Source organism: Mustela erminea, chromosome 9, assembly GCF_009829155.1.
Source record: "Mustela erminea isolate mMusErm1 chromosome 9, mMusErm1.Pri, whole genome shotgun sequence".
Classification (NCBI taxonomy): domain Eukaryota; kingdom Metazoa; phylum Chordata; class Mammalia; order Carnivora; family Mustelidae; genus Mustela; species Mustela erminea.
The window spans coordinates 103,658,569-103,682,308 of NC_045622.1; the positions used below are offsets into that span (position 1 = coordinate 103,658,569).

General features: G+C 53.6%; 1 protein-coding gene across 1 annotated transcript; it reads left to right on the forward strand.

Moving 5' to 3' along the window:
- Positions 1-5,165: 5,165 nt before the first annotated feature.
- Positions 5,166-21,992, forward strand: MS4A15 (membrane spanning 4-domains A15). The gene is made up of 7 exons (XM_032360048.1): positions 5,166-5,212; positions 13,657-13,895; positions 17,172-17,294; positions 18,264-18,320; positions 20,285-20,377; positions 20,743-20,856; positions 21,723-21,992. The coding sequence occupies exons 2-7, from the start codon at positions 13,671-13,673 to the stop codon at positions 21,837-21,839; spliced, it is 729 nt and encodes a 242-aa protein (XP_032215939.1). The 5' UTR covers positions 5,166-5,212; positions 13,657-13,670; the 3' UTR covers positions 21,840-21,992.
- The last annotated feature ends 1,748 nt before the right edge of the window (positions 21,993-23,740 follow it).

Here is a 23,740-nt window from a genome sequence, read left to right on the forward strand (position 1 = left end):
TGTGCTGACCCTAGAGATAGAAAAGAAAGGAGGAGGAGGAGGAGGAAGAGAAACAGTTATTGTCCTTCGTGGGCCAGAATCATGATGTTCCAAGCTATTCGCGCACCGTGGGAAAGAACTGGCTATGACCCATTACCTTCTCTTGCCCTTGGTAATCAGACTCTCCCAGTGAGATCAGTTAAGGTGGGAGCCGTAAGGGAATGACCACAATTAGGGGAATGTCCCCATTAACAATCCATTGAATGCCTGGACGAGGTAGTGACAGTGGAGACAAAAAAGCGGGCCTGGGACACGGCCTGGTGGGGAGATCTCTAGGGTTCATGGACTGTGTGGGGTGAGTGAAAGAAGAAGGGTAAATTGAGGGCAATGCCAAGGTTTCTTCCTTAAGTAACTGGGTGAACAGCCGTTTACTGGAATGGCGAAGGCTGGCATCAGAAGAAGTTTCAAGAGGAAACCCCAATTTCAGTAATACTGTCCTCAGCACTTATGGGAGCATACCATTCGAGAGGTGGCCAAGAACTTAAAGGTAACCTCTCTTTGACACTGAACTATCCTCTATCACTGCCCCCCCATGTATAATATCGGCATCACCAGCCTCACCGGGGAGCCCGCTGGCCCTTCCCCAGACCTGCTTACTGAGGAGTGCTGAGGGCGGGGTCAAGAAGTCGGTGTTGAAGCAAGCCTGCCAGGTGATTCTAATGCTCGGTCCAGTTTGCGAATTCTCCACAGATGCTTCGTAAGTGATTTTTCCTTCTCCTCTTATATGGTGCGGCACGTTACCCTGCTGTCTCCAAAGACAGCCCGCAGCCCACACCGCCCTTAGACGACTTCATTGAGAAGCCCTGCCAAAGAATGAACATGTGTAAGTTAGATAAGGCACTCCCCAAGTTATCACCTAGAAGATAAAAGGGTGACCCTCCCCTTTGGAGCTGAGTACAGAGTGCTGGATAAGACTCGGTCCCTGCCCATCCGTTTCTTCCCAAAGCCTCCCACAGGCTCAAGTCCCTCACACTCTCTTGGCTTCCCTACTTCCCACGCAGGTGAGGTTACTGTCAACTACACTTTTTTTTTTTTGAAGATTTATTACAATTCTTTTTTTTTTAATTTATTTTTTATTTACTTTCAGCATACCAGTACTACACTTTTTTAAATTATTATGTGATCACCATACAGTACATCATACAGTATACCATACAGTACATCATTAGTTTTTGATGTAATGTTCCGTGATTCATTATTTGCATATAACACCCAGAGTTCATTACAACACGTGCCCTCCTTGAGACCCGTCACCAGGCTAACCCATCCCCTCTGAAACCTTCAGATTTTTCCTGGAGTTCATAGTCTCGCATGGTTCGTCTCCCCCTCTGATTTCGACCCCCTTCAGTTTTCCCTTCCTTCCCCTAATGTCCTCTAGGCAATTCCTCATGTGTCATATATAAGTGACACCATATGATAATTGTCTTTCTCGGCGTGACTTATTTCACTCAGCTTAATCCCCTCCAGTTCCATCCATGTTGATGCAAATGGTCGGTATTGATCCTTTCTGGGGGCTGAGTCATATTCCGTTGTGTACATGGACCCCATCTTCCTTATCCATTCGTCTGTTGAAGGGAATCTCGGCTCCTTCCACAGTCTGGCTACTGTGGACGTTGCTGCTATGAACGTCGGGGTGCAGGTGCCCTTTTTATTTTTTCACTACATCTGTATCTTTACATCCGTAAATACCCAGTAGTGCAATTGCTGGGTCATAGGGTAGCTCTATTTTTAACTTTTTGAGAAACTTCCATACTATTTTCCAAAGTGGCTGCACCAACTTGCATTCCCACCAACAGTGTAAGAGGGTTTCCCCTTTCTCCACATCCTCTCCAACATTTTTTGTTTCCTGCCTTGTTAATGACACTTTTTAAAAAGATTTTATTTATTTATTTATTTGTAGAGAGAGAGAACAAGCAGAGGGACCGGCAGGGGGAGAGGAAGAACAATGCAGGGCTCCGTCCCAGGACTCTGGGATCATGACCTGAGCCGAAGGCAGGTGTTTAACCGACTGGGCCACCCAGACACCCTCTAATATATTTCTTAAACTTAGATCAGGAACCAGGAGTCATTAGAAAGAGACTGGACAAATGCCAGGGAAAGAAGGCAGGAGCAACAAGATTAGACTTTGTCTAGGTAAGAGGCCAATAAAACTCTATAAACACTTCCCCCAAGGTCAGTCCAAAGGCTGTCAGAAGTCATTTACCATCACAAAATACCCCTCCCTCCACCACGGAACACAGCTCAGGGACGTAGGCGCTCAGCAACTGGAAATGCCACGCCTTGCTGGGGGGAATGTAAATGGCAGAGCCGCTCTGGAAAACAGCCTCTTCCATCGTTACAAAGTTACACGGATGCTTACTCTCTCTCCTGGGTGTTTATCCCGGAGAAAGTGAGATTTGTTTTCCCGCCAAAACCTGTACACACATGCCCTTAGCGGCTCTATTTGGAAGACCCCAAAACTAGAAATGAGGCAAATGGGCTTCCTTGGGGGGACCCTGGAGGTGCTGGGCCACGTCCCTTCAGTGGAACACCTCTCAGCAAGGAAAAGGAGCAAGCTACAGACACGCACACCTTGGGTCTCAAAAGCATATCATGAGTGGAAACCGCCCGTCCGAAGGGGTGCATCCTGTAGGAGTCCATTTATACGATGTTCTGGAAGTGACGAGATTACAGATGGAGAACAGATGGGTGGTTGTCGGGCGTTATGGTGGGAAAGAGGCTGTGAGGGGTAAGGGGCGACATGCGGCAGCTTCTTCATGGCAATGGGACAGCTCCGTGTCCTGATCGCGGTGACGGGGACAGGAATCCACACATGGGATCCAATTACATGCAACAATACACCCCCCCCAAAACGGGGCTAAACACTGGGAAAGCAGAAATAGTCAAAAGGAGCCCGTCTTCTGATATGAAACAAATTTTGAGTTAGAAACACAAAAACATATTTTATTTTTCTCCTTCTAACAAGAACAGACAGCTTTTTCCACTGAAAACACACTCGAAACAATAACGACTCAACTTGATAAATACCCGTCAGGCCCAGACTTTAGTCTCTAAACATTTCCTGCTAAAAAGAGGGAGGGCTCCTTGGAGAACAGATTAAGTGTAGAAACACATTGTGCCAGCAAGAGGAAACCCCCAGCGGCCGCAGGGCTCCGCTCAGAAGGATGCTGGAGCTGGCTTAAAGGCGCTTCCACTGGCCAAAAAAGCTCATCAAGAATAAGGACGAAGCCATCAGAATCACAAAACAATGCCCAAGCTGAGCTGAAACTCATGGCCCCATCATGGTATTTTTTTAAACACTGGTCACCTTTAGAAGTTGCCAAAAGCCACACCCGCTATTCTAAAAACTGGCAACTAACAGAGAATCGAGCATTCGAGAAAGGAAAAGCAAGGACAGGAATCGCTCTGCTCTGTCCACAGCAGCCCAAGCAGCAGGTAAACAGGACAGCCGCGGGGGTGACAGCAGGGAGCCGCGGGAAGGAACAAGCTGGGGCTTCGCGCTGGCTCAGTCTGGACTCTCCATTTTCCCTGCGGTTTCTAGTTCTCAGAAGGTCTGGGTGTCTGGTCCCTGGCCTCTGGCTGCTGATGTGAGTCGGGAAAAGGCCACTGTAAAGCCACGGTGGCTTCAGTCTGCTGTCCCCATGACAGGACTGCATGGACAGACAGCACTGAAACCTCAAGGCAGACCACAAGACACATGTGCGTTTGCTCACAGGTCTACGGGTCTGCTGGGCAGGTCTCCCAACCAGATCTGAGCTTGGCCGGACTCTCGTGTGCATTTGTGTCCAGCTGAGGGTCAGCAAGATGGCCATGCCCGCCTCGGCAACACCATGTCCCATGCGACTGGGCCCTCAGTGGGGCCCATAGGACTGACTGGGCTCTGCTCCACATATACCTAGTCCTCCGACAGGCTAGTCTGGACATGTCCTGTGGCCACTGCAGATTTCCAGGACAGAAGGGAGGCCATCAAGCCTCCTGAGGCCTCCGGTCAGACCGGACACAAGGCTGCTTCCGCCTCAGTCTGCTGCCAAAGGATGTCCCCAGGCAGCCCAGACTCAAGAACCTGGGGACACAGACTCCAGGTCTGGAAAAGCTATGGGTCCATGAAGAGGTAGAGAATGGGGGCAGTTTTTCAGTGAACCTGCCACCCGGTTCTGTCCCTGGTTTCCGTGAGGGCCAACGCTGGCCAGGCCCCTGCGACCCCTTCCCACACCAGCCTGGGCCCACAAGTCCTGAGTCACCTTCCTGACTTTGCGGAGGCCGCTGGGGCAACAGTGGGGCGAACCTGAATCCAGAGTCTGAGGCACAAATTCTCTGCGCGTGTGCCACCTGAGTATCACTCTTTGTGCGCACACACACACACACACACACACACACTTGTGCTCACACACATCCAGGGACTCACACGCGTCACACACTCACACCCACATTCAGATGCAGTACCTTCTGCCATCCACTTGCACACATCACGTGCGCTCACACTTACACACGTACACTCACGTGCCACACCTGCTCCTGCTCACACATTCATACACATTCACACACATGCTTCTGACACACTCACACATACGTACCTCACACACACCCACTGTGCTCTCACTGACACGCAGTCATGCACCTGGCTTCACACTCACACTTGCATGCCTACCCCTGCACACTTTCACGCCCACATTCACACACTGCCCCCTGCCGTTGCAACGCTGTGCAGCCGGCCCCTCTTCTCCAATGTCAGACAAGTTCAGTGGGAAGTCATCCAGCCTCCTGGCTACTATCGGAGGGTCCCTCCTTGGCCGCAGGAAGGTGAAGGCCAGTGTGGATCCCACTCACAGCTCTGGTGCTAACTCTGGGACACTAACAGCCCGCTTGCTTCTCTGGGCCTCGGTTTCCCCTTCTGCACGCTGAAGGAAGGAGCTCAACCCCCCGCCCCCACGCCTGGGCAATCCACCAGCAGCCATCTCAGCCCCACCAGAGGGCCTGGTGGGTGGAGGCCTGAGAGCCAGGAGGGGCTTGCGAACTTCCCAGAGGCGGCAGCTCCCCGCAGAGCGGATTTCCAAGCCCCACACGCGAGTAGGAAGGCTTTCACATTAATATGTGTGAACTCAGGAGAGGCGGCTGCGGGCGAGCAGAGGCAGCGGGGAGCAAGCGGCGCGGGCACGGCGGCCGAGGCAGCCCGGTGAGTACCCACTGCCCTTCTAGTCCCTGGGGCGCACTGGGAAAGGGGGCAAGGGCGTCAGATCTGGCAGGGATGGAGAGCCTGGACCAAGAATGCTGTGACCTGGGGTGTTGCCCCACCTGGCACTGAGAGCAGGGAGGACAGCTCCCAGGGCCTCCCACTGAGACGCACCTGCCGGCTCAGGACCCACCAGTGGTAGGGAAAGAAGAGGTATCTGTCTTCATTCCTCAAAGCATGTCTGCGATGACTCGGGTATCCCCAGAGGCCCTAGGGCCCTAATCATCCTCCCAGGGGAATAGAGTCCTCCTTTCCACCTGGACCCCGACCCCAAGTAGGGCAGAAAGGTGATTCCAACCCAGGCATAGTCACCCTGCCCTCCTGCTTCTCCCAGGGAAAGAGACAGACATGCAGGGATACTGAGCTAGAAAGGGGCTGCGGGGCAAATATTGTCTGGACCCTTGTTCATAGACGGGGAAAGGGAGGTCCAGCAAGGGGAAGGGGCAGCCCTGGCCCGCAGGCCCTCAGTGAGGTGTGGGCAGCAGAGTGGGCCCCTATTGAGGGCGTGGGCCAGTCGGGAGGGTGTGGGAATCAGGGAAGGGGGCCTGCCTTACTCCATCCTGTGTTGTGCATCTGTTGGCATCCTTTGCAGGCCAGTGGGGTAGGTCTGAGTCGCCCTGGAGGGCTGGGATTGGAGAAGCCTGGATGGCTTCCTGGCAGCCCAGTGTCCCAGGGTGAGACTTAGAAGGAGCACATTCCTGCCTAGTGAACAATGGCGGGGTCAGGAAGCATGACTGGTAGACAGGGGAAGTGGACGGAGCATCCCTGAAAGGCTACAGCACCTCACTCGCCACCAACATTACAGTCATCCACTCAACAGATGGGGAAGTAGGTCGCGCAGCTGATTAAGCTTTTAGGTGCTCAGATGGATTCTTCCCAGGCTAACCCTGGGACCTATGATCTTAACCACTAAGCAAAGCTCCCTCCTCCCAGTTACATTTCATCCAAGATATCCTCCTTAGAGCCTCTCTCCTCCAGCGGGTAACTCCTCCCCATGCTGTTCCAACTGTGAAGGAGCAAAACTGCTTCTGGCTCCTCGTAAATAAAGATGATGCCCCAAGATGCTCACAAGACAAGTCCTGGCTGCCTGGTGGGCTCAGCCCAGCATAAGGTCCATAAGTTAGTGCCGTCAAAGACCAGGGGTCCTCGGGTCAGCTCCGGGAAGCTGGTACAATCAGTGCCCTGGGGATCACTGAGGCCACCTGGGAATCGGGGCAGTCCCGTGGCTTTCCTGGCTGCTCTCAGGTGAGACAAGCAGCCCCGGTTTACTCACCCGAGTGGTCCATCCTGTGTCATGTCACAACTAGATTTAGGGGGCCCTGACCCTCAAACCAGCATGGGGCAGGGAATAAGAGGACTTGGTGGGCCTCCTCTGCTGGTTGCACCAGCTTCCCCTCCTCGAGCCTTCCCCCAGCTGGGCAACTGTGGTTTCTGGTTAATGGGAAGGAGACCCAGGAGGCCCAGGAGACAGACACCTGACTGCCATTCCACTGAGCTGGCTTCACCCGCCTTGAGGCCGCCAGTGTTCAGACCCACTTTCTGCAGGGGGGTTTTTATGATATCTATGGAGGTACCCCCATCTTCTGGGAGGCCCCCACAGCTTCATCCTCAGGTCCCAAATGCAGGGGATGCCTATCAGCCTCCCCAAGCCTCCCTAAAGCCAGCTCCCTGTCTTGTTTCGTAAATAGCGATGTGTCCCCTTCTTTACACACACAGTGCCCAGATCATTCTCAATGTTCTCTCCCAAACTCTCTCTCAATCTCCACTCCCAACCCTGCAGAGGAGGGTGTCAAGTCATGTAATAGGTCCTCAGTCCCCTGCTTTGCAACCCCCCCCCCACCAGGGCCATCTGTGGCACAGCTCACCCTAGCATCATCTCAGGTTTTGATGGTTTTGTGTTTTTTTTTAAGATTTATTTATTGGGGCACCTGGGTGGCTCAGTGGGTTAAAGCCTCTGCCTTCTGCTCAGGTCATGATCCCAGGATCCTGGGATCAAGCCCCGCTTCGGGCTCTCTGCTCAGCAGGGAGCCTGCTTCCCCATCTCTCTCTGCCTGCCTCTCTGCCTGCTTGTGATCTCTCTCTGTCAAATAAATAAATAAAATCTTAAAAAAAAAAAAAAAGATTTATTTATTTTAGAGAGGGGGAAGGGCAGAGGGAGAGAATCTTCAAGCAGACACCCTGCTGAGCACGTCTGACACAGGGCTGAATCCCACGACCCATGAGTTCATAACCTGAGCCAAAACCAAGAGTCTGACGTTCAACTGACTGCAATGACCAGGTGCCCCCCAGCTGAGACCCTGGTTTTAACATTTTTGACAAGTATGCTCAAGGGCAAGATCCACAGCCTGTCCTACTCTATCACACTGCCATTTCTTTCTTTTTTTCCCTTAATTTTACTTAGTTAAGATACAGTGCAGTATTGGTTTCTGGAGCGGAAGTCAGTGATTCATCACTTACACACAACACCCGCTGCTCATCCCAACAAGTGCCCTCCTTAATCCCCACCCCCCATCTGGCCCATCCCCCACCATCTCCCTCCATGAACTCTCAGTTTGTCCTCCTTCTTGAGCCTCTTATAGCTTGTTTCCCTCTCTCCTTTCTTTCTGTTCTTCCCTCCCATATGTTCATCTGTTTTCTTTCTTAAATTCCACATATGCATGAGATCATATGCTATTTGTCTTTCTCTGACTGAATTATTTCACTTAGCGTAATACACTCCTGCTCTATCCACGTCATTGGAAATGGCAAGATTTACTTTTTGATGGCCGAGTAATATTCCATAGTGAATGTCCATTGACTGATGAATGTCCATTCATCAGTCAATGGACATTTGGGCTTTCTCCATGGGTTGGCTGTAGTTGATAACGTTGTATAAACACCAGGGTGCATGTACCCCTTTGGATATGTATTTTTTGTATCCTTTGGGTAAATACCTAGTAGAGCAATTGCTGGATCATAGGGTAGCTCTATTTTTAACATTTTGAGGAAGTTCCAAACTGTTCTCCAGAGTGGTTTCTCCAGTTTGCATTCCCACCAACAGCAAGAGGGTTCCCTTTTTCTCCGCATCCTCACCTACACCTATTGTTTCTTGTGTTGTTAATTTTAGCCATTCTGACAGGTGTGAGGTGGCATCTCATTATGGTTTTGGTTTGTATCTCCCTGACAATCAGTGATATTGAGCATCTTTTCATGTGTCCGTTGGCGATCTGGATGTCTTCTTTGGAGAAGTGTCTGTTCATGTCTTCTACCCATTTCTTAAACTGGATTATTTCTTTTTTAGGTGTTGAGTTGGTAAGTTCTTGTAGATTTTGGACACTAACGCTTTATCAGATATGTTGTTTGCAAATATCTTCTTTTAGTTTTGTTAATTCCATAGGCTTTTAGTTTTGCTAATTGTTTCCTTTGCTATGCAGAAGACTTCTATCTTGATGAAGTCCCTATAGTTCTTCTTGCCTTTGTTTCCTTGCTTCCAGCAATGTCTCTAACAAGAAGTTGCTGCCGCCAAGCTCAGATAGGTTTCTGTCCGTTTTCTCCCCTACGATTTTAATGGTTTCCTGTCTCACATATAGGTAGTTCATTCATTTTGGATTTATTTTTGTGTGTGGTGTAAGAAAGTGGCCCAGTTTCATTCTCCTGCATGTCGCTGTCCGGTTGTCCCAACACCATTTGTCGAAGAAACTGTCTTTTTTTCCACTGGATATTTTTTCCTGCTTTGTCAAAGATTAGTTGACCACAGGGTTGAGGGTCCATGTCTGGGCTCTCTCTTCTGTTCCACTGATCTATGTGTCTGTTTTTGTGCCAGTACCATACTGTCTTGATGATGACAGCTTCGTAATAGAGCTTGAAATCCAGAATTGTGATGCCTCCAGCTTTTGTTTTTCCTTGTAGCTTTGGCTACTGAGGCTCTTTTGTGGTTCCGTATGAATTTACGGATTTCACACTGCTACTTCTGACCCTCACTTTACGATCTGCGAAAAGGACTGAATAACACCTACCTCACAGGGCTGCTGTAAGGGTCCATAGTCCTCATAGAGATGACAGTTCTTTACAAACTGTAAAGTGTGGTACATAAGAGGAGCCAGGACTACCCCCACTCATTTAGCCATTCATAACATGCCTATTGCTGGTGTCTGGAGCCTTCTGCATCTGTCACAGGCAGCCATTCCACTGGTGGGTGCCCTGTAAACTCCTGGAGGCAGGGGACCATGACTTTTCTTTTCCACCTGCCTGACGCTGGTTCACATGCATTAGTGTTTAGGTCAAACTGGCTGATTGGTTGGTAGGAGAGAAAAAAAGAGAGTTCTCCTTCTGAGCATCACAGAGCCAAGCGGCAAGGGCCAGATGGTCCTCAGAATGTGATAGAGGGGTGGTCCCAGCCCTAGGGTGCCGAGGGGCTGTCTCATCTGCAGGGGCGAGTCGAGAAGGGAGATTGTGACCTTTGGGAATTATGTCACTTTCATGCTCGGAACTGCCACCCAGACAGCCTCAGCAGCAGAGAGCCTATTTTTGTAGGTGTTTTCTCTTCTCGGGAGGAGGGCGAGGTCTCGGTTTCAGCGCGTTCTCACCTCCTGCCCGAGAGAGATGTTGCTAATTCCAGCTGCTTCCTTCTGGGGCTGCTCGGTGCCCAGGACGGACCCCAGGGAAGGCTCAGCAGCTCGCCCAACCCGCCCTGGGTGTCGGCAGTTTTCGGCCGTCCCCTGAGACATGACAATGCTATCGGCAAAGCAGCGAGGTTTTCACCAAGTTGCACTTGTTCTACTGAAGTCCTTTCTCCTTTTACTCTAAAACTTCATCCCTCTTTCCCCTCGGGTGTTACATGTCCTTTCTGGTCGCCGATGAGAACACGGGTGATCGCTTTAAATGAACTGCCTCGAGGAGGCAGAAAGTCAGCAGGCTCGTTCAGTTGTTTGTTTCTAAGATGCTGTTCTGGGGACTCGGGACGTTTTAGCATCCTTAGTCCCAGGAGTGGGGCACAAGTGCCAGCCCCCTCCCCAAAGGCAGGGTTCAAACCTAGGAGTGAGTGAGGTCCTTAAAGTCAGCAGGAATCCAGGACCTAACCAATTCTTCCACTGAGGTGCTGTGTTTCCTCATCTGTAAGTACAGCTAATAGCCCAGGCCTATCTCTCCCTATGAGTGAGAAGAGGGCTTCAGCGTCCAGGGTTTGCACCCCACTCGGCAAGGACCTGTGGGACAGGGGGTCTTCCTCCACTCAGACTCCTGTCTTCCTGCTGTCTCACTCCCTCTTCCATTTCCTTGGACTCCCAGGCCGGGACATCATTGCTAGTGTCCTCAGCAACTGGGTCTGCTTCCCAGATATGTCTGGCCAGGTGGGGGAGGCCAGTGCGTGGGGAAGAGAAGGAGACTGATGCAGAGAAAGAGAACAACGACTGTCCTGGGGTGAGGGAGGAGACCATAGGAAAGCAGCACCTCTAAGGACTATCTAAGGTCTGTAACCTCCTGGGGATATCCCTTCCTCAGTCAGGTCAGATCCGTGCCCCCTCGCTCCGCGGACCTCTCCCTTGAGAGATGCAGGAAGGTCTTAATTCACCTCCGTATTCTCAGCCCCTACACTTGGTGCTCATCATGGTGGCTCAGTAATTGTCTTTTGGCCTGACTGGCAAACTTCCCTTACTTCTCTTATTCGCCTCTAGGCTCCTGGAGGACATGGACTCTGTGTCTAACCCCTATTTACGTTCATTTGGGGAAAGGGTCACGGTCAGGAGCAGCTCAATATTGCTGCTGTCACAAATAGCTCCGTGACCTCACCTGGGGAGGGTTTATCTCCTCCTCGGGTTCCTGTGCCCTGAGAGCTCTTCTCCCCGCACGGTCCTCACTCAGGGAGCAGGGCGGATGGAGCAGCCCCTGCCCAGGACATTGTGAGTCACTGTGACAAAGAGAAAAAGAGCCCTGCGGGGTCCGGGTTCTCTGAAAGCTCAATGCCTCTACCCAGAAGCCGCGTGTTTCCTTCCAACCACATTTATTCTGCAAAACCAAGTCACGTGGCCAACACAAACATTAAGGCACCCAGGGTGGAAGAGCTGGGACCCCTGGGGCGGCAACAGGGACAGGGGCAGGCTTTGGAGACGGGCTAACTTGGACGTGAACCCTGACTCCATCAACCAGCAGCTGGGTCACCCCCAGCAATCCCTCCAGTGCTCAGAGTGGCCCTTGTCTCACCCATAAAATGAACCTTCAGGAATTATCCTTGTGAGGATAAGAAAAAACATATTTGAAGTACCTGGAAAAGAGTAATTCCTCAAAAAAAAAAAAAAAGCAAGTCTGTTACAGGCTCTTGTTAACCTGGTGCCTGGCAGCGTGAAGCAGAGTGGGGCTCAGTGACTGCAATTTGGTTTAGAAAGTTCCAGAAAAGTTCATGTTGAGATAGGATCATGGCAACATTGCTTTGAAACTGGAACCCTAAAGGGACCCCCCACACACACACACACACCCAGCACTTGGGGAGCTTTCGAGACTTTCTCACCCATGTTTGTGTTTCAACCTCGCCCTTTTCTAGGAACGTAGCCTGGCTCAGTGCAGTTTCGCATCCTGCCTGAAACCACGGCAAATAATCCACAGAAGCAATATTTGAGGCTGTAGCCAAAATTTACCGAGCGTTTCCTATGCCGAGCACCCTGCCTGGCAGTTTTCCAAGAACAGGGTTGGCGAACGGCAGGCCACGGATCCGAGGCAGCCCACCTGTTGTCCCTGTAACCGCAGCCGGACAGGCATGGCTGTACCACCGGGGGTGTTACCTGTGTCTGCTTCCGGCTACTGTCGAAGGCTCGGGGTCGCAACAGAAGAGCGCGGTATCTACCCCCCGACTCTTCACAGACGCAGTTTGCCAGCCCTGTTCCAAGCAGTATGCATGTCTAGGAATAATCATTTCGGTGTGAGTCCCTAGAAATGAGAGTTCCCAACAGAGTAGGCGTTTTATGGGGAAGTCCCAGCATAACTCGTGGGCAGATCCGTCCGCCACACGGCATGCCGTCACTCCTCCCAGGCTGCAGGGGGACAGGGAGGAACCCCTTCAAAATGACAGCTGCCTTCTGTCACTCCCTAAGTGCCAGCCGATTTTTACCCCATGTTCCTCCAGCTGAGTCCTAGGCGATGCCTCCAGTTGTGGAAAACCTGTGGAACAGCCTGTGGGTGGCCTTGGCTCTGTTTCTTTGCAGCAAGTCAACACTCTGTCCACAAATGTAGGTCAGACACAGTACAAATAAATGGCTCAGGGGCTCCCCAGAAGACATACATGTTGCGAGTTTCATCCCCCCAGAACAGGCAGGCTTGAGCCCTCGTCAGCTGAGAGCCTTTGCAGAGCCACAGAGAATTTGCTGTGCGGTCTGCGAGCTGACTCTCCCTGGAGAAGAGGGTGTGACAGCTGTCAGAGCACAGGGGACATGCACTGTAAAACAGTTAAAAGTTGAACCACTCCTCGTGACTGTTCTATACACATTACTTTCAAGAAAACATTTTAGGCAAGTAGCATTACAACAAATCGCACTCAAAGGCTGGCTTTTATCAAGTGTGCATGCATTATTTCGATTTAATTCACGCCAAGCCCTATGAGACTGGTAGCAGTGTCCTTATCCCCACGTCATAAGTAAGGAAACTGAGGCAAGGAGAGAGCTGGCCATCATGTCCCATCTCACAGTAGCAAGAGGGGCCAGGATTCAAATCCTGACATGCGTCTCCACAGATGGCACTGAACCCATTAATGCCAATGGGAGCACTGACTTTTTCAAGTTCACTGTCTGATCTGGCAAGTTCATTTATCCTTCTTTGGTGTCCTAGTAAGCTCATCTTCTGATAGCTGGCTGCTTTTGCCCAAAGTGTTTGCTGGGGCCAGCCACACACAGTGCTCCCATAATCCATGCATTTCCCAGATACATTAATAGCAACTGTTTGGGTGGCTAAAGAGAAAGCCTCCAGAGCCGGAAATGACCCACGGGCATTAGGGACACAAGCTCCTCAGCCCGGGCTGAGGGACAGGAAATGTCAGGTGAGTTCCAACCTGTGGGTGAAGAGGGCTGTGCTGCCTCAGCTCTGCCTCACACTGGCTGTGTGTTCTTGGGCAAGTCACTTGCCCTCTCTGGAGAAAGGAGGTAGTTTAAGTATGTGCTCCCCCTGAAGGTCCTTTCCACCTAATAAAGCCCAGAGAGTAAGATCAGGGCTTCTGGGGCCTTGGCCTTGCCTCACCTAGAGGCCCATGATCCAGGACCTCCTGCACTTCTCGGAGTGAAGCTCCGTGAACGACGGTCAGAGATGTGGGTGCCGTCCTCAGGGACGGCAGTGAGGGGGGCTATGCAGGCAGGCATGCTCTTTATAAACTCAAAGGCCCCACGTGAGTGTGCGAGCAGCAGCAGCATTGTCTGACCTTTGTCTCCCAGGCCCTTCAAGCACCATGTCCGCCGCTCCGGCCAGCAACGGGGTGTTTGTCGTCATCCCGCCCAGCAACGCCAGCGGCCTCCGCCAGCCCCCAGCCATCCTGCCCACCTCCCTGTGCCAACCCCCCGGGGCCCTGCAGTTCGAGGAGCCGCCGCTGGGGGCGCAGACGCCAAGGGCTGCGCAGCCGCCCGACCTGCGGCCCATGGAGACGTTCCTGACCGGAGAGCCCAAAGCATTAGGGGTGAGAAGAGCCTCCCCAGACCACCTGAGGCATGGGTGTGTGCAGGGGTGCTGGGCGGGGAGGGAGAGCTCCAGCACGGGAACATTCATGTGCACCTTGGAGAGGGGCAGGCGGTCCCTAAATGCTTAGTGAGGGCTTGAGCATTCAGCGGCCTACCAGACCTACAGACCCATTCCCCGTCGGGCTGGCAGAGGGCACTCCAGCAGACAAAGCACTAAGATGACCCCAAAGACGGTAATGAGGTTGAACATGATGGATGTGGGAAGAGCAACACTAGCAAGGAAGGACTTACAGGTCTCCGTGGGGAGGTGACATTTAGGTTAAAACCTGGATGCTGAAAGCCAAGGGTAGATGGGGGTGGGGAGGCTCAGCAGGTGGAGGAACACCTAGTGCAAAGGCCCTGAGGTGGGAATGCGTGTGGCTTGTTCAAGGACAAAATAGAAGGTTAACACAGCTGGAATGTAATAAGCAAAGGAAGGAGGGAGGTGAGATGAAGCTGGAGTGGTGGGCAGAGGCCAGCTCCTGCAGGGCCGTGAAAGAGGTCCCAGGAGGTCTTTGCCAACTGCAGATGGCTGTGATATTGGTTTCTGGGCGGGAAGAAAATATCAAATAGACAGGTAGACAGATAGACATATTCATCCTCATACATACATATATAGTGTCTTCTATTTGTTGGCCTCAGTTTCTCCAAACAGAAGATGGTGATGATGGTGATGACGGTGGTGATGATGATGATGGTGATGATGGTGGTGATGATGGTGATGATGATGGTGGTGATGATGATAGTGGTGATGATGGTGATGATGATGATGATGGTGATGACGGTGGTGATGATGATGATGGTGATGATGGTGGTGATGATGGTGATGATGATGGTGGTGATGATGATGATGGTGATGATGGTGGTGATGATGGTGATGATGATGGTGGTGATGATGATAGTGATGATGGTGGTGATGATGGTGATGATGATGGTGGTGATGATGATGATGGTGATGATGGTGGTGATGATGGTGATGATGATGGTGGTGATGATGATAGTGATGATGGTGGTGATGATGGTGATGATGATGGTGGTGATGATGATGATGGTGATGATGGTGGTGATGATGGTGATGACGGTGGTGATGATGATGATGGTGATGATGGTGGTGATGATGGTGATGATGATGGTGGTGATGATGATAGTGGTGATGATGGTGATGATGATGATGATGGTGATGACGGTGGTGATGATGATGATGGTGATGATGGTGGTGATGATGGTGATGATGATGGTGGTGATGATGATGATGGTGGTGATGATGGTGATGATGATGATGGTGATGATGGTGGTGATGATGGTGATGATGATGGTGGTGATGATGATAGTGGTGATGATGGTGATGATGATGATGATGGTGGTGGTGATGATGATGGTGGTGGTGATGGTGATGATGATGGTGTTGATGGTGATGATGATGGTGATGATAATGGTGGTGATGATGATGATAGTGGTGATGATGATGGTGGTGATGATGGTGATGATGATGGTGATGATAATGGTGGTGATGATGGTGGTGATGATGACGGCGGTGAGCTATCATCTCTTGGGCACCCCCAAGAGGGGCACCCACAGCACCATGGAATGTGCACACACTGGCTGCTTACATCTCATCACCATCTTGTGAGACAGGGACCACCATTCCCACTGGACAGATTAGGAAACAGAGGCTGGTCAAGGCCCAAGGCCACACAGCTGCTAAGCGACATCCTGTACCTCAGGCTGGCCTGACTGTACAGTTCCACTTTCAGTCCCCTGCTCTGCAGCACTCAGGAACTCTGGCTTGAACACACTGGAATTCAAGATTCCACACTAAAGGCTACGCTGTGTCCACTGGTGCATGAAGGGACTGGAGACAGTGAACAGAGATGGGGTCATCAGTCACTGGAGTCCTGAGCCTCAGAGCAGTCCGGGGAAGCCATGATCGCCAAAGGGATTTGACAAGACACATAGAAACTGCTGGAAAACACAGAAAGGGAAACTATAAATAGGTGCTTGGGGGAGACACTCAGTAGAGGAACAGCATCTCAAAGGTTGGCTGGCCTCCCACTCCATCACTGGGACACCACGGGCAAGTTACTGAACATCTCGGGTTCAGTCTTGGTGTCCTCACCTCCAAGTCAGAATAATAATACCTACTTCATCATATTAGGACTAAAGGAGATGCACATTGCTCAGTGTAGACAGGCATATGGGTGGAGGCAACAGGTGTTTCGTGAGCAGGGCTCGCAGTTGTGGGGGTGTCCAGAAGCAGGAGGGGAGCGGAGCTGGCCACATAAGCAACCTGGAAAGAAGGAGGACATGCAGCTCGAAAGAGAATGGGAGAGAAGATGCAAGGTGGCCATGCCCATAAATATCCAATTTGGGGGCACTCATGTTAGAAAGACATGGTTCTTTCCCCAGGACCCCAAGAAAATTATTCCAGCCGTTTACAGTCACAACTGCCTGGACAGGGACCACCATGGCTTGAGTGGTGGTAAGCAACCCCACTGAGGGGGTTCTGTTAAGAAGTTAGGTGCTGGAAAGGGCTCCTGGGTTAAGCAGAGACTGAATATGGGGGCCTGTGATGTGCCCACCCAGTTCTAGAATTCATTCCTTACCAAAAACACAAGAAAAAACATAGGGCAGAGCTTATCAGAAGCACACATGCCCCCTTCCTTGGGAAAACCGTTTTGCTTATGGGAGTGGATCTGTGGGGTGCTGGCAAACCACCGGGAGAAGAAAATCCCGCCCGATGTCAGCTCTGGTCCGAGGCAGCTCGGCTCACAGCAGGCTAGCATGGATCAGGGATGATGCCCAACTGGGAGAGCCGCTCAAGGACAGGTTCGCTGCAGGCCGCGGGAGAGGTGGGTGGTTAGGTGGGGGATGGTGAGGCCCTCGGCGCAGGGACTGCTGTGCCATTGAAATGAGAGCTGAGAAAACTCTGTAGCAATACAGAGCGTCCCTGGAATCCACGGTCAGAGCACAAAGCAGGGGCCGACTCAGAGAAACATGGAAATGGGCGGGGGAAGGCGGGAGTGGTCTCGCGGATGTACGAGCTGGCTTTCCCTCTTAAAACAGCCTTTCAGGGTTGCTCTGGGGATGTCTCCTCAAAAGAGCAGAATCAGGGGTTTTATTTCCCCGGGGCTGGGAGATCGGGGGCGCGCAGGGCTCTGCACGCTCTCCCCGCGGCCGGCAGAGGGCGGTGTGGAGCCGGCCCGCCAGCCCGGCTGAGCCGCGTCCGGCTCCCGCAGACCGTCCAGATCCTCATCGGCCTCATCCACCTGGGCTTCGGCAGCGTGCTGCTCATGGTCCGCCGCGGCCACGCGGGGATGCTCTTCATCGAAGGAGGCGTCCCCTTCTGGGGAGGAGCCTGCGTGAGTGCCGGGGCCACCTGGGGCCCACCTCTCCCCTCTGCGCCCGCCCGCTTCCATTCTTTTGGGCACAGGCCACCCTGGCACAGAGAAGGACCCCAAAAAGGGTGGGATGCAGGGGATGAGGGCAGGGATCAAGGGTCCTAGCCACCTGTATTATCTGGATACTAAACTCACCGCACATCCAAACCCCAGCCTGCAGAAACCTTCAACTTCCCTCGTGGGCCCCAGCCCTCCAAGAGCTCTGTCCACTGGGATGTGACCAGCTCTGGAGCCCCCCCAGTCCATTCATCTGCCCGTTCCACCGGCCAGTCTGGCCAGCAACCCCCGCCCCGGGCCCCCACCGCGTCCCCTGCAGCAGAATCCGGAAGCACATGGTTCTTGGTAAATCTCCAACATCAAGAGAGCACTTCAGTGTTCACACAGCCCCGTCTGCACCTGCGTCACCCACCTGCGTCTCCCAGCTGCCCCGGGAGACCACAGGCTTGGGCGTGAGGCCAGTGGGGTCCAAATCCCAGCTCCACGGCCACTGCGTGTCACCATGGAGTCCCTCAGGCAAGTTAGGTAGTCTCCAGCCTCAGTTTCCTCATCTAAAAGGCAAAGTCCTGGCCCCGCCTACCCCAGAGTTTGAGGAAACCAAAGCTAATGCATGTGGGAACTAGTTCCCAAGCCTTGATTCTGCCGCAAACGGGGACTCTCATTTTGTAAGAGTTCTGCCTTCAGAGAGAGCCAGATTTGTGTGACCTATGAGGGATGTCACTGAAAACATGCACCTTGCTGGTTATGGCCCCAGTTCCGTGGACGGGTCCCCCAGCAACCAGGGGACACCCTTACAGAGAGATCCCAGGAGGCAGGGCAGGTGACAGCCCACAGGCTGCTGCCATCTCCCCGGTCTCAACCGAGCCTAGGCATGATGTGGCCTGCCCAGTGTCCTGGCCCCAGCCTCACCAGGATCCCCTCTTCCCCACACAGTTTGTCATCTCTGGGTCGCTCTCAGTGGCAGCCGAGAAGAGCCACACCAGCTGCCTGGTAAGTCTGAATGGGGGCCCCAGGGCCACCACTGATTCCCCTCTATTCTGCCCCTCCTGGCCATTCACTCATTCAACAAACGTTTCCTGGGGGCCTGCTAAGTGGCAGGCACAGGAGGACACCCAACACAGGACAGGAGGAACCGAGACACACTTTGCAATACAGGGCAGAAAGTAAGGGTCTGCAGACGGAGCACTCGTGGTCATTTAGAGAAAGATCCAAAATGTCTCTTGGAAGAGGAGATGGCTAATCTGGGCCTTGGTGTGTGGGGAGGACTTAGAAATAGTGAGGGACAAGCACAAGAAGGCAAGGAGGAGTCATGGGCAGGGTTGCTGAGGAAACCATGTGGGGCTTCGTGTGAGCAGGGCAGAGGTCTGGAAAGCGAGAGGATTGATGCACTGGGTCGACATGGTGGAGGCTCGGACCCCTCTGTGGGCAGTGGGAGGCAATGCGGGCTTTGAAGGGGAGCACATCCGGCATGCTCCAGGCTCAGAGAACACAGCAGTGAAGGTCAAGTCCTGCCCTCCTGGACCTTACACTCCAGGGTCTTGTAAGACACCCAAAGCCAAGCAACAACGTAGTTAGGGAGTGTGCAAAGTGCCACAAGGAAAGCACAGGGGGTAACGTGACAGTCATTCCACTCCTCAAGGACAGTTTGGGTTCCCAGGATAGATGCCACCAAGCTCACTGTTCAGAGCAGGACAGTCACAGAAGAGCCTGGGAACCAACATCACAGGCAAGAAGAGAGCATGGGGAGGAGCCTGGGCATGGGGACAGAAGGAGCCACGGCAGATTACAGGGGTGAAGGCAGCAGAGAGCGAGGACACAGCCAAGAGGGGGAAAGGGAGGGAGAGGAGTCTGGGCCTAGAGGACTTTGGAATTTTTTAAGGGACACTGTTTAAGGGAGTCCACTGAGAATGGAAGTGGAGATTCCTTGTCTTACTTGCATTCTTGGGAGCTGTCCAGTGCTGGGCACTGAGTGAAGAACGGATCAGACCTGGGCAGGACTGGAACTCGGGGACACCCCCCCCCACCAGTGGCTGTGAAGTCCAGGAGTGCAGGGACCTGACTTGTCCTCACGCTCACAGCTCCTGGGACAATGCCTGGCTCCTGCAGGTGCTTTGTGGTGCTTTGTGAGCTCTGGTCTCCATGACCTCCTTGATGTCACTTAAAAAAAGAAAAGAAAAGAGAGGAAAGGAGAGAAGAGAAAAAGGGAAGAGAAGAAAAAAGGAAAAAGAAAAAGGAAAAGGGGAGTCAGAGATCTTAGAACCTGAGTGGGTCCCAGAGTCCCAGCCACCCCACCCACAAGTGGTCCCCAAATTAAGGCCAGAGCTGTTTAGCCACAGGTTCCCACTACTGGGTCAAAAGAGCATTGGGTTTTCTGGCTGCGAAGGGAGGGTGAGCCCTGAGTGGTCGCTCAGACCACCCAGAGAGCCACTTGCCCTGAAGCCCTGTGCCTCCATGGGAAGGTCTGTCTTGCCTTCACTTTAGGGCCCTCCGCACCTACTCTTTGTCTGTCCCCTGCCCAGTGCCCCCCAGGGCCTGCAGCACCTTGCTCTGCCCATCCCCACCCGGCACGTCATGGAAATGACCCCATCACCTCTCCCAACTGGCCCTCAGTGTCCATAGCAGAGAGCCTCCGTGACTCCAGCCCCCGGGGGCAGTTGCTCCTGCAGGGTGCTGGGCCCTGGGGGGGGTAGGCACAGTGAGGATGGGCCCGGAGCCTGCAGCAGACCACACCCAGAGAGGCCACGGAAGGAATCTGCCTTCTCTGGCAGCTTCCAAGATGACAGAGGTAAGGGAGGCTGCAGGGCTGCCCCCAGAGGCCCCCGGGGAGAAGGGAGCAGGGACAGGGGTCAGGAACCACACCTCGAACATGACTGGGGAGCCCCCGAGCCCTGGCGCGGGAGGGAGGGTGGCCGCCTCCTTCCTTTCTCCATTCTCCTCCTGTCTCCCTCCTGCAGGTGAGGAGCAGCCTGGGGACCAACATTCTCAGTGCCATGGCGGCCTTTGCGGGGACGGCCATCCTGCTCATGGACTTTGGCGTCACTAACTGGGTGTGTTGTCAGACGCCCCCAGAAGTGGGAACACTCAGACCCTGTTAGAGACACATCCAGGAGGTGGGGAAGGTGGAGTGTGCAGAGCGGAGAGCCCCGGGGTCCTGGGCGTGGGCAGGGCTTGTCAGTCCTGATAGATCCCATGTGGATATTGACCCCCTGACCTACCCCAGGAATGGGCCCCGCGGGCACGGAGGGGCAGCCCAGTAGAGGGAAGGGGAGGGCACGGGGCAGGCAGCAGGTGTCCTGGCTCCAGCTCTGCCAGCCCTGGCTGTGTGACCTCCAGCGAGTTACTGTCCCTCTGGGGCTCTTTCCTCCTGTGCTCTAGAGCACGGGGCTTCCCTTGACTGTGGGTGTGTCCCCAGGATGTGGGCAGGGGCTATCTGGCCGTGCTTACCATCTTCACCATCCTCGAGTTCTTCATCGCGGTCATTGCCACCCACTTTGGGTGCCAAGCCACCCGCGCTCAAGCCAACACGGTGAGTACATCCCACCGCCTTCCTCCCCCACCCACCCAGCGTCCACCCCTACAGGGACCTCGGAGGAAGGCTGCTGGCTGGGAAGCCTCCTCTTCCAGCCTCTTGCTTCTTCCCTCGGTCTAGCAATTAGGAGGGACTGCGCTGCGACCCGCTCCCCATCCTCTTACGTCAGAGACCCCCCCCCAAGTCTTTGAGGAAGCTATTCTCCTCGCGGCCACAGGGGGGCGCCGGCACCAAGAAGCCGGAGGCTCTGCGAGGCTGGGGCGCAGGGGACCGGGGCAGTGCTGCACACGGAGGGGCGGGACCTTCCAGGAGTTCACAGGCCTTGAAGCCGACTCCGGGGGAAATTAGCTTAGTTTCCCCAAACCTGGAGGACAGTGAGGACAGAAAGGAAGCGGAGGAGGACATTGAAAAGTAAAGGCGGCCTCAGGCGGGAAATGAGGGCCATAGGGCGTGGGTGCTGCTCGGGAGGTGGCTTTTTGCAAACTGAAGGTGAGGCCACCGCAAGACTTTGTGCGGAGGAGTGCGTGTGCACAGGGAGCGAAACCAGTCCCGCGGGATCGCCTTGAACCTTGAACCCCCAGGAAGGACCTAGGGCAGGGGAAGCTCAGGAAGAAAGAACGGCAGACCTTTAGGTCCTAGAGAAGGGAGACTTGTATCTGTTTTGTTCACTGCTGTACTAGCAACGCCTGGGCCGTAATTGGCCCCCGTAAATATTTTTGAAATATTAGTCGAACCGGCCAAGTGGCTTACGGAATTCACGACGAGGGCGCTGTTCTCAGGATGCCCACAGGGGGGCACTGTTGTAACACCGCCCGGAGGCGCGGGCGCCCTCCACGACTGTCGGGGTTCTCTTTTCTTTGCAGCCTGTGATTTTCCTGCCCAGCGCCTTCAGCACTGACTTCAACATCCCCAGCCCCGCAGCCTCTCCGCCCCCCGCCTATGACAATGTGGCCTATATGCCCAAGGAGTCATCCGAGTAGAGGTCCCTCCGCGGGTTGGAAGCCAGCCATTCCCCTGTGGGCCCAGCCTCCCCAGCCCGCACCGCGTTAATCTGGGGGCACCCCAACCCCCCACCCCATTCCTCACATTGTGGCACCCAAGTGAAACATTCCCCGGGGACGTCTGTCCCAGACATCTCCCTCGGTGGCTTCTTTCCTAAAAGAACTAGTTGATGTCAAGGGTGTGTGTCCCCCACCTGCTGCTCTGTTTTCCTCTCTGCTCATTGGGAGGCAGCTCTGGCCCCATTGGCAGACAGGTTCAATGGCTGCCTCAGGCCTTGGAAAGATCATTAAGCTCAGGAGCTCAGAATCCTCCAGGAAAGAGGACTGAGTCCAGGTGCTGAGGCCACACAGCTGGCCGTCGCCTGACCTCTGGTGTCCAGGCCCCAAGACCAGCTCTGTGCTTTGTCATCTGTCACTGTGCCATGGGCCTCAGTTTTCCTGAGAACTCAAGCATTAACTAGATGGCATTTAAGGCCCTTCCAGCTCCCCAGGGCTCCCCAAAGTCCTGTTCTAAGTCAGGCAGTATCTCTCCCCCCACCACGCCCCAGCCCTGTGCCGCTGGACAAGCTCGTTTTCCATATCTATAAAATGGAGTTGGTATTGTCTTCAGCCCTGCCCACCTCCCAAGGTTGGGGAGGTTTTGGGGGACAGCTGAAGCCAGCCCTGGAGCACCCCAGTCGGCATCTGCAGGTGCACAGCCACAGCAACCCCCCGCCCCCTGGCCTGCGGGGCAGAGCTGCCCCTGCACGTCACCATCAGCTGGGCTGGGTCTGAGGCAAAGGAGCCACCTCTGCCCCTCTACCCGATGTCAGAGGTGCTGGTGGATGGTCGTCTCCTCCGCACCACAGAGGGAAATAAACAATGTGGCCTACAGTTTGAGCTGGTCTCATGGCGATGACTTTCCTTTTAATCTCAGGGGTTTTGAAGGCTTGTCCCATATTTATCAGAAGACCGGGGTCCCGTTGTCACAGAATGGAGGCATCCCTGGGAGCAGGGGTCTGTGAGGTGTGATCCTGGCACTTTGGTCTGTTCCCCCTCGAGCCCAAACAAGCAGGCATCCATAACCCCATTTTATAGCCAAGGACACGGGAGTTTGAGGAGATCAAATCAGGTGCCCAAAGCCGCTGAGTTCATAAGAGGCAATGCTGGGATTTGAACTCAGTTCCAGCCAACGTCAGAGTCCATGTCTCACCACATGGCTCCCCGGGTCCAAACCGAAGTGCTTTCCACCAACCCTTCTCTTCCTTCCTCTTGATTCCTCATCTCAAAGACTGGGATGGGGCTGCGTTTCTCAACAGCCCACGTCTTCATCTAACAAACTCCTGCTCCTCCTTCAAAACCCTATTTTAATGTTGCCCCTTGTGTGAGGTCTTCCCAAAGGCAGGTGGTTGGCTAGTGCCATTCAGCCATCTGCCCGCTTGAAGGAAGCTCTGGTCCCCAGGTCGTGTGGGCACAGAGTGACAGTGGGATTCCATACAGCTCCAGCTCTCAGAAGCAGTAGACGAGATTGGAGGACTTGGATCCAAGAGTTTTGCCCAATTAAACTTTGTGAGTGTGAAAATGGAGCATGTTCCACTCCCTCCCAGCTTCAAAGGTCTGTTTTGACCCTGGCAAGCCCTTCCACGAGGGCTTCTTTTTCTCCTGTTGATGGAGTCTGTTTCCTCTCCTCCTGCTCACTCTGCCAAAACCTCTCTCTCCAGGGCTGCTGTCATTGACCTCAATGTCACCAAGATCAATGGGCTTTTAAAAAGCCTTGTATGAACACTAACAGCTCCATCTACCCTCAAGTTCACCGGCCCTGGACTCCTCGGTGCCCTCCACACTCTTCAGCAGGTCCTTATGGAGCGTCCGCTGGGTGTCCGGGCTGTGGGGACGCTGGG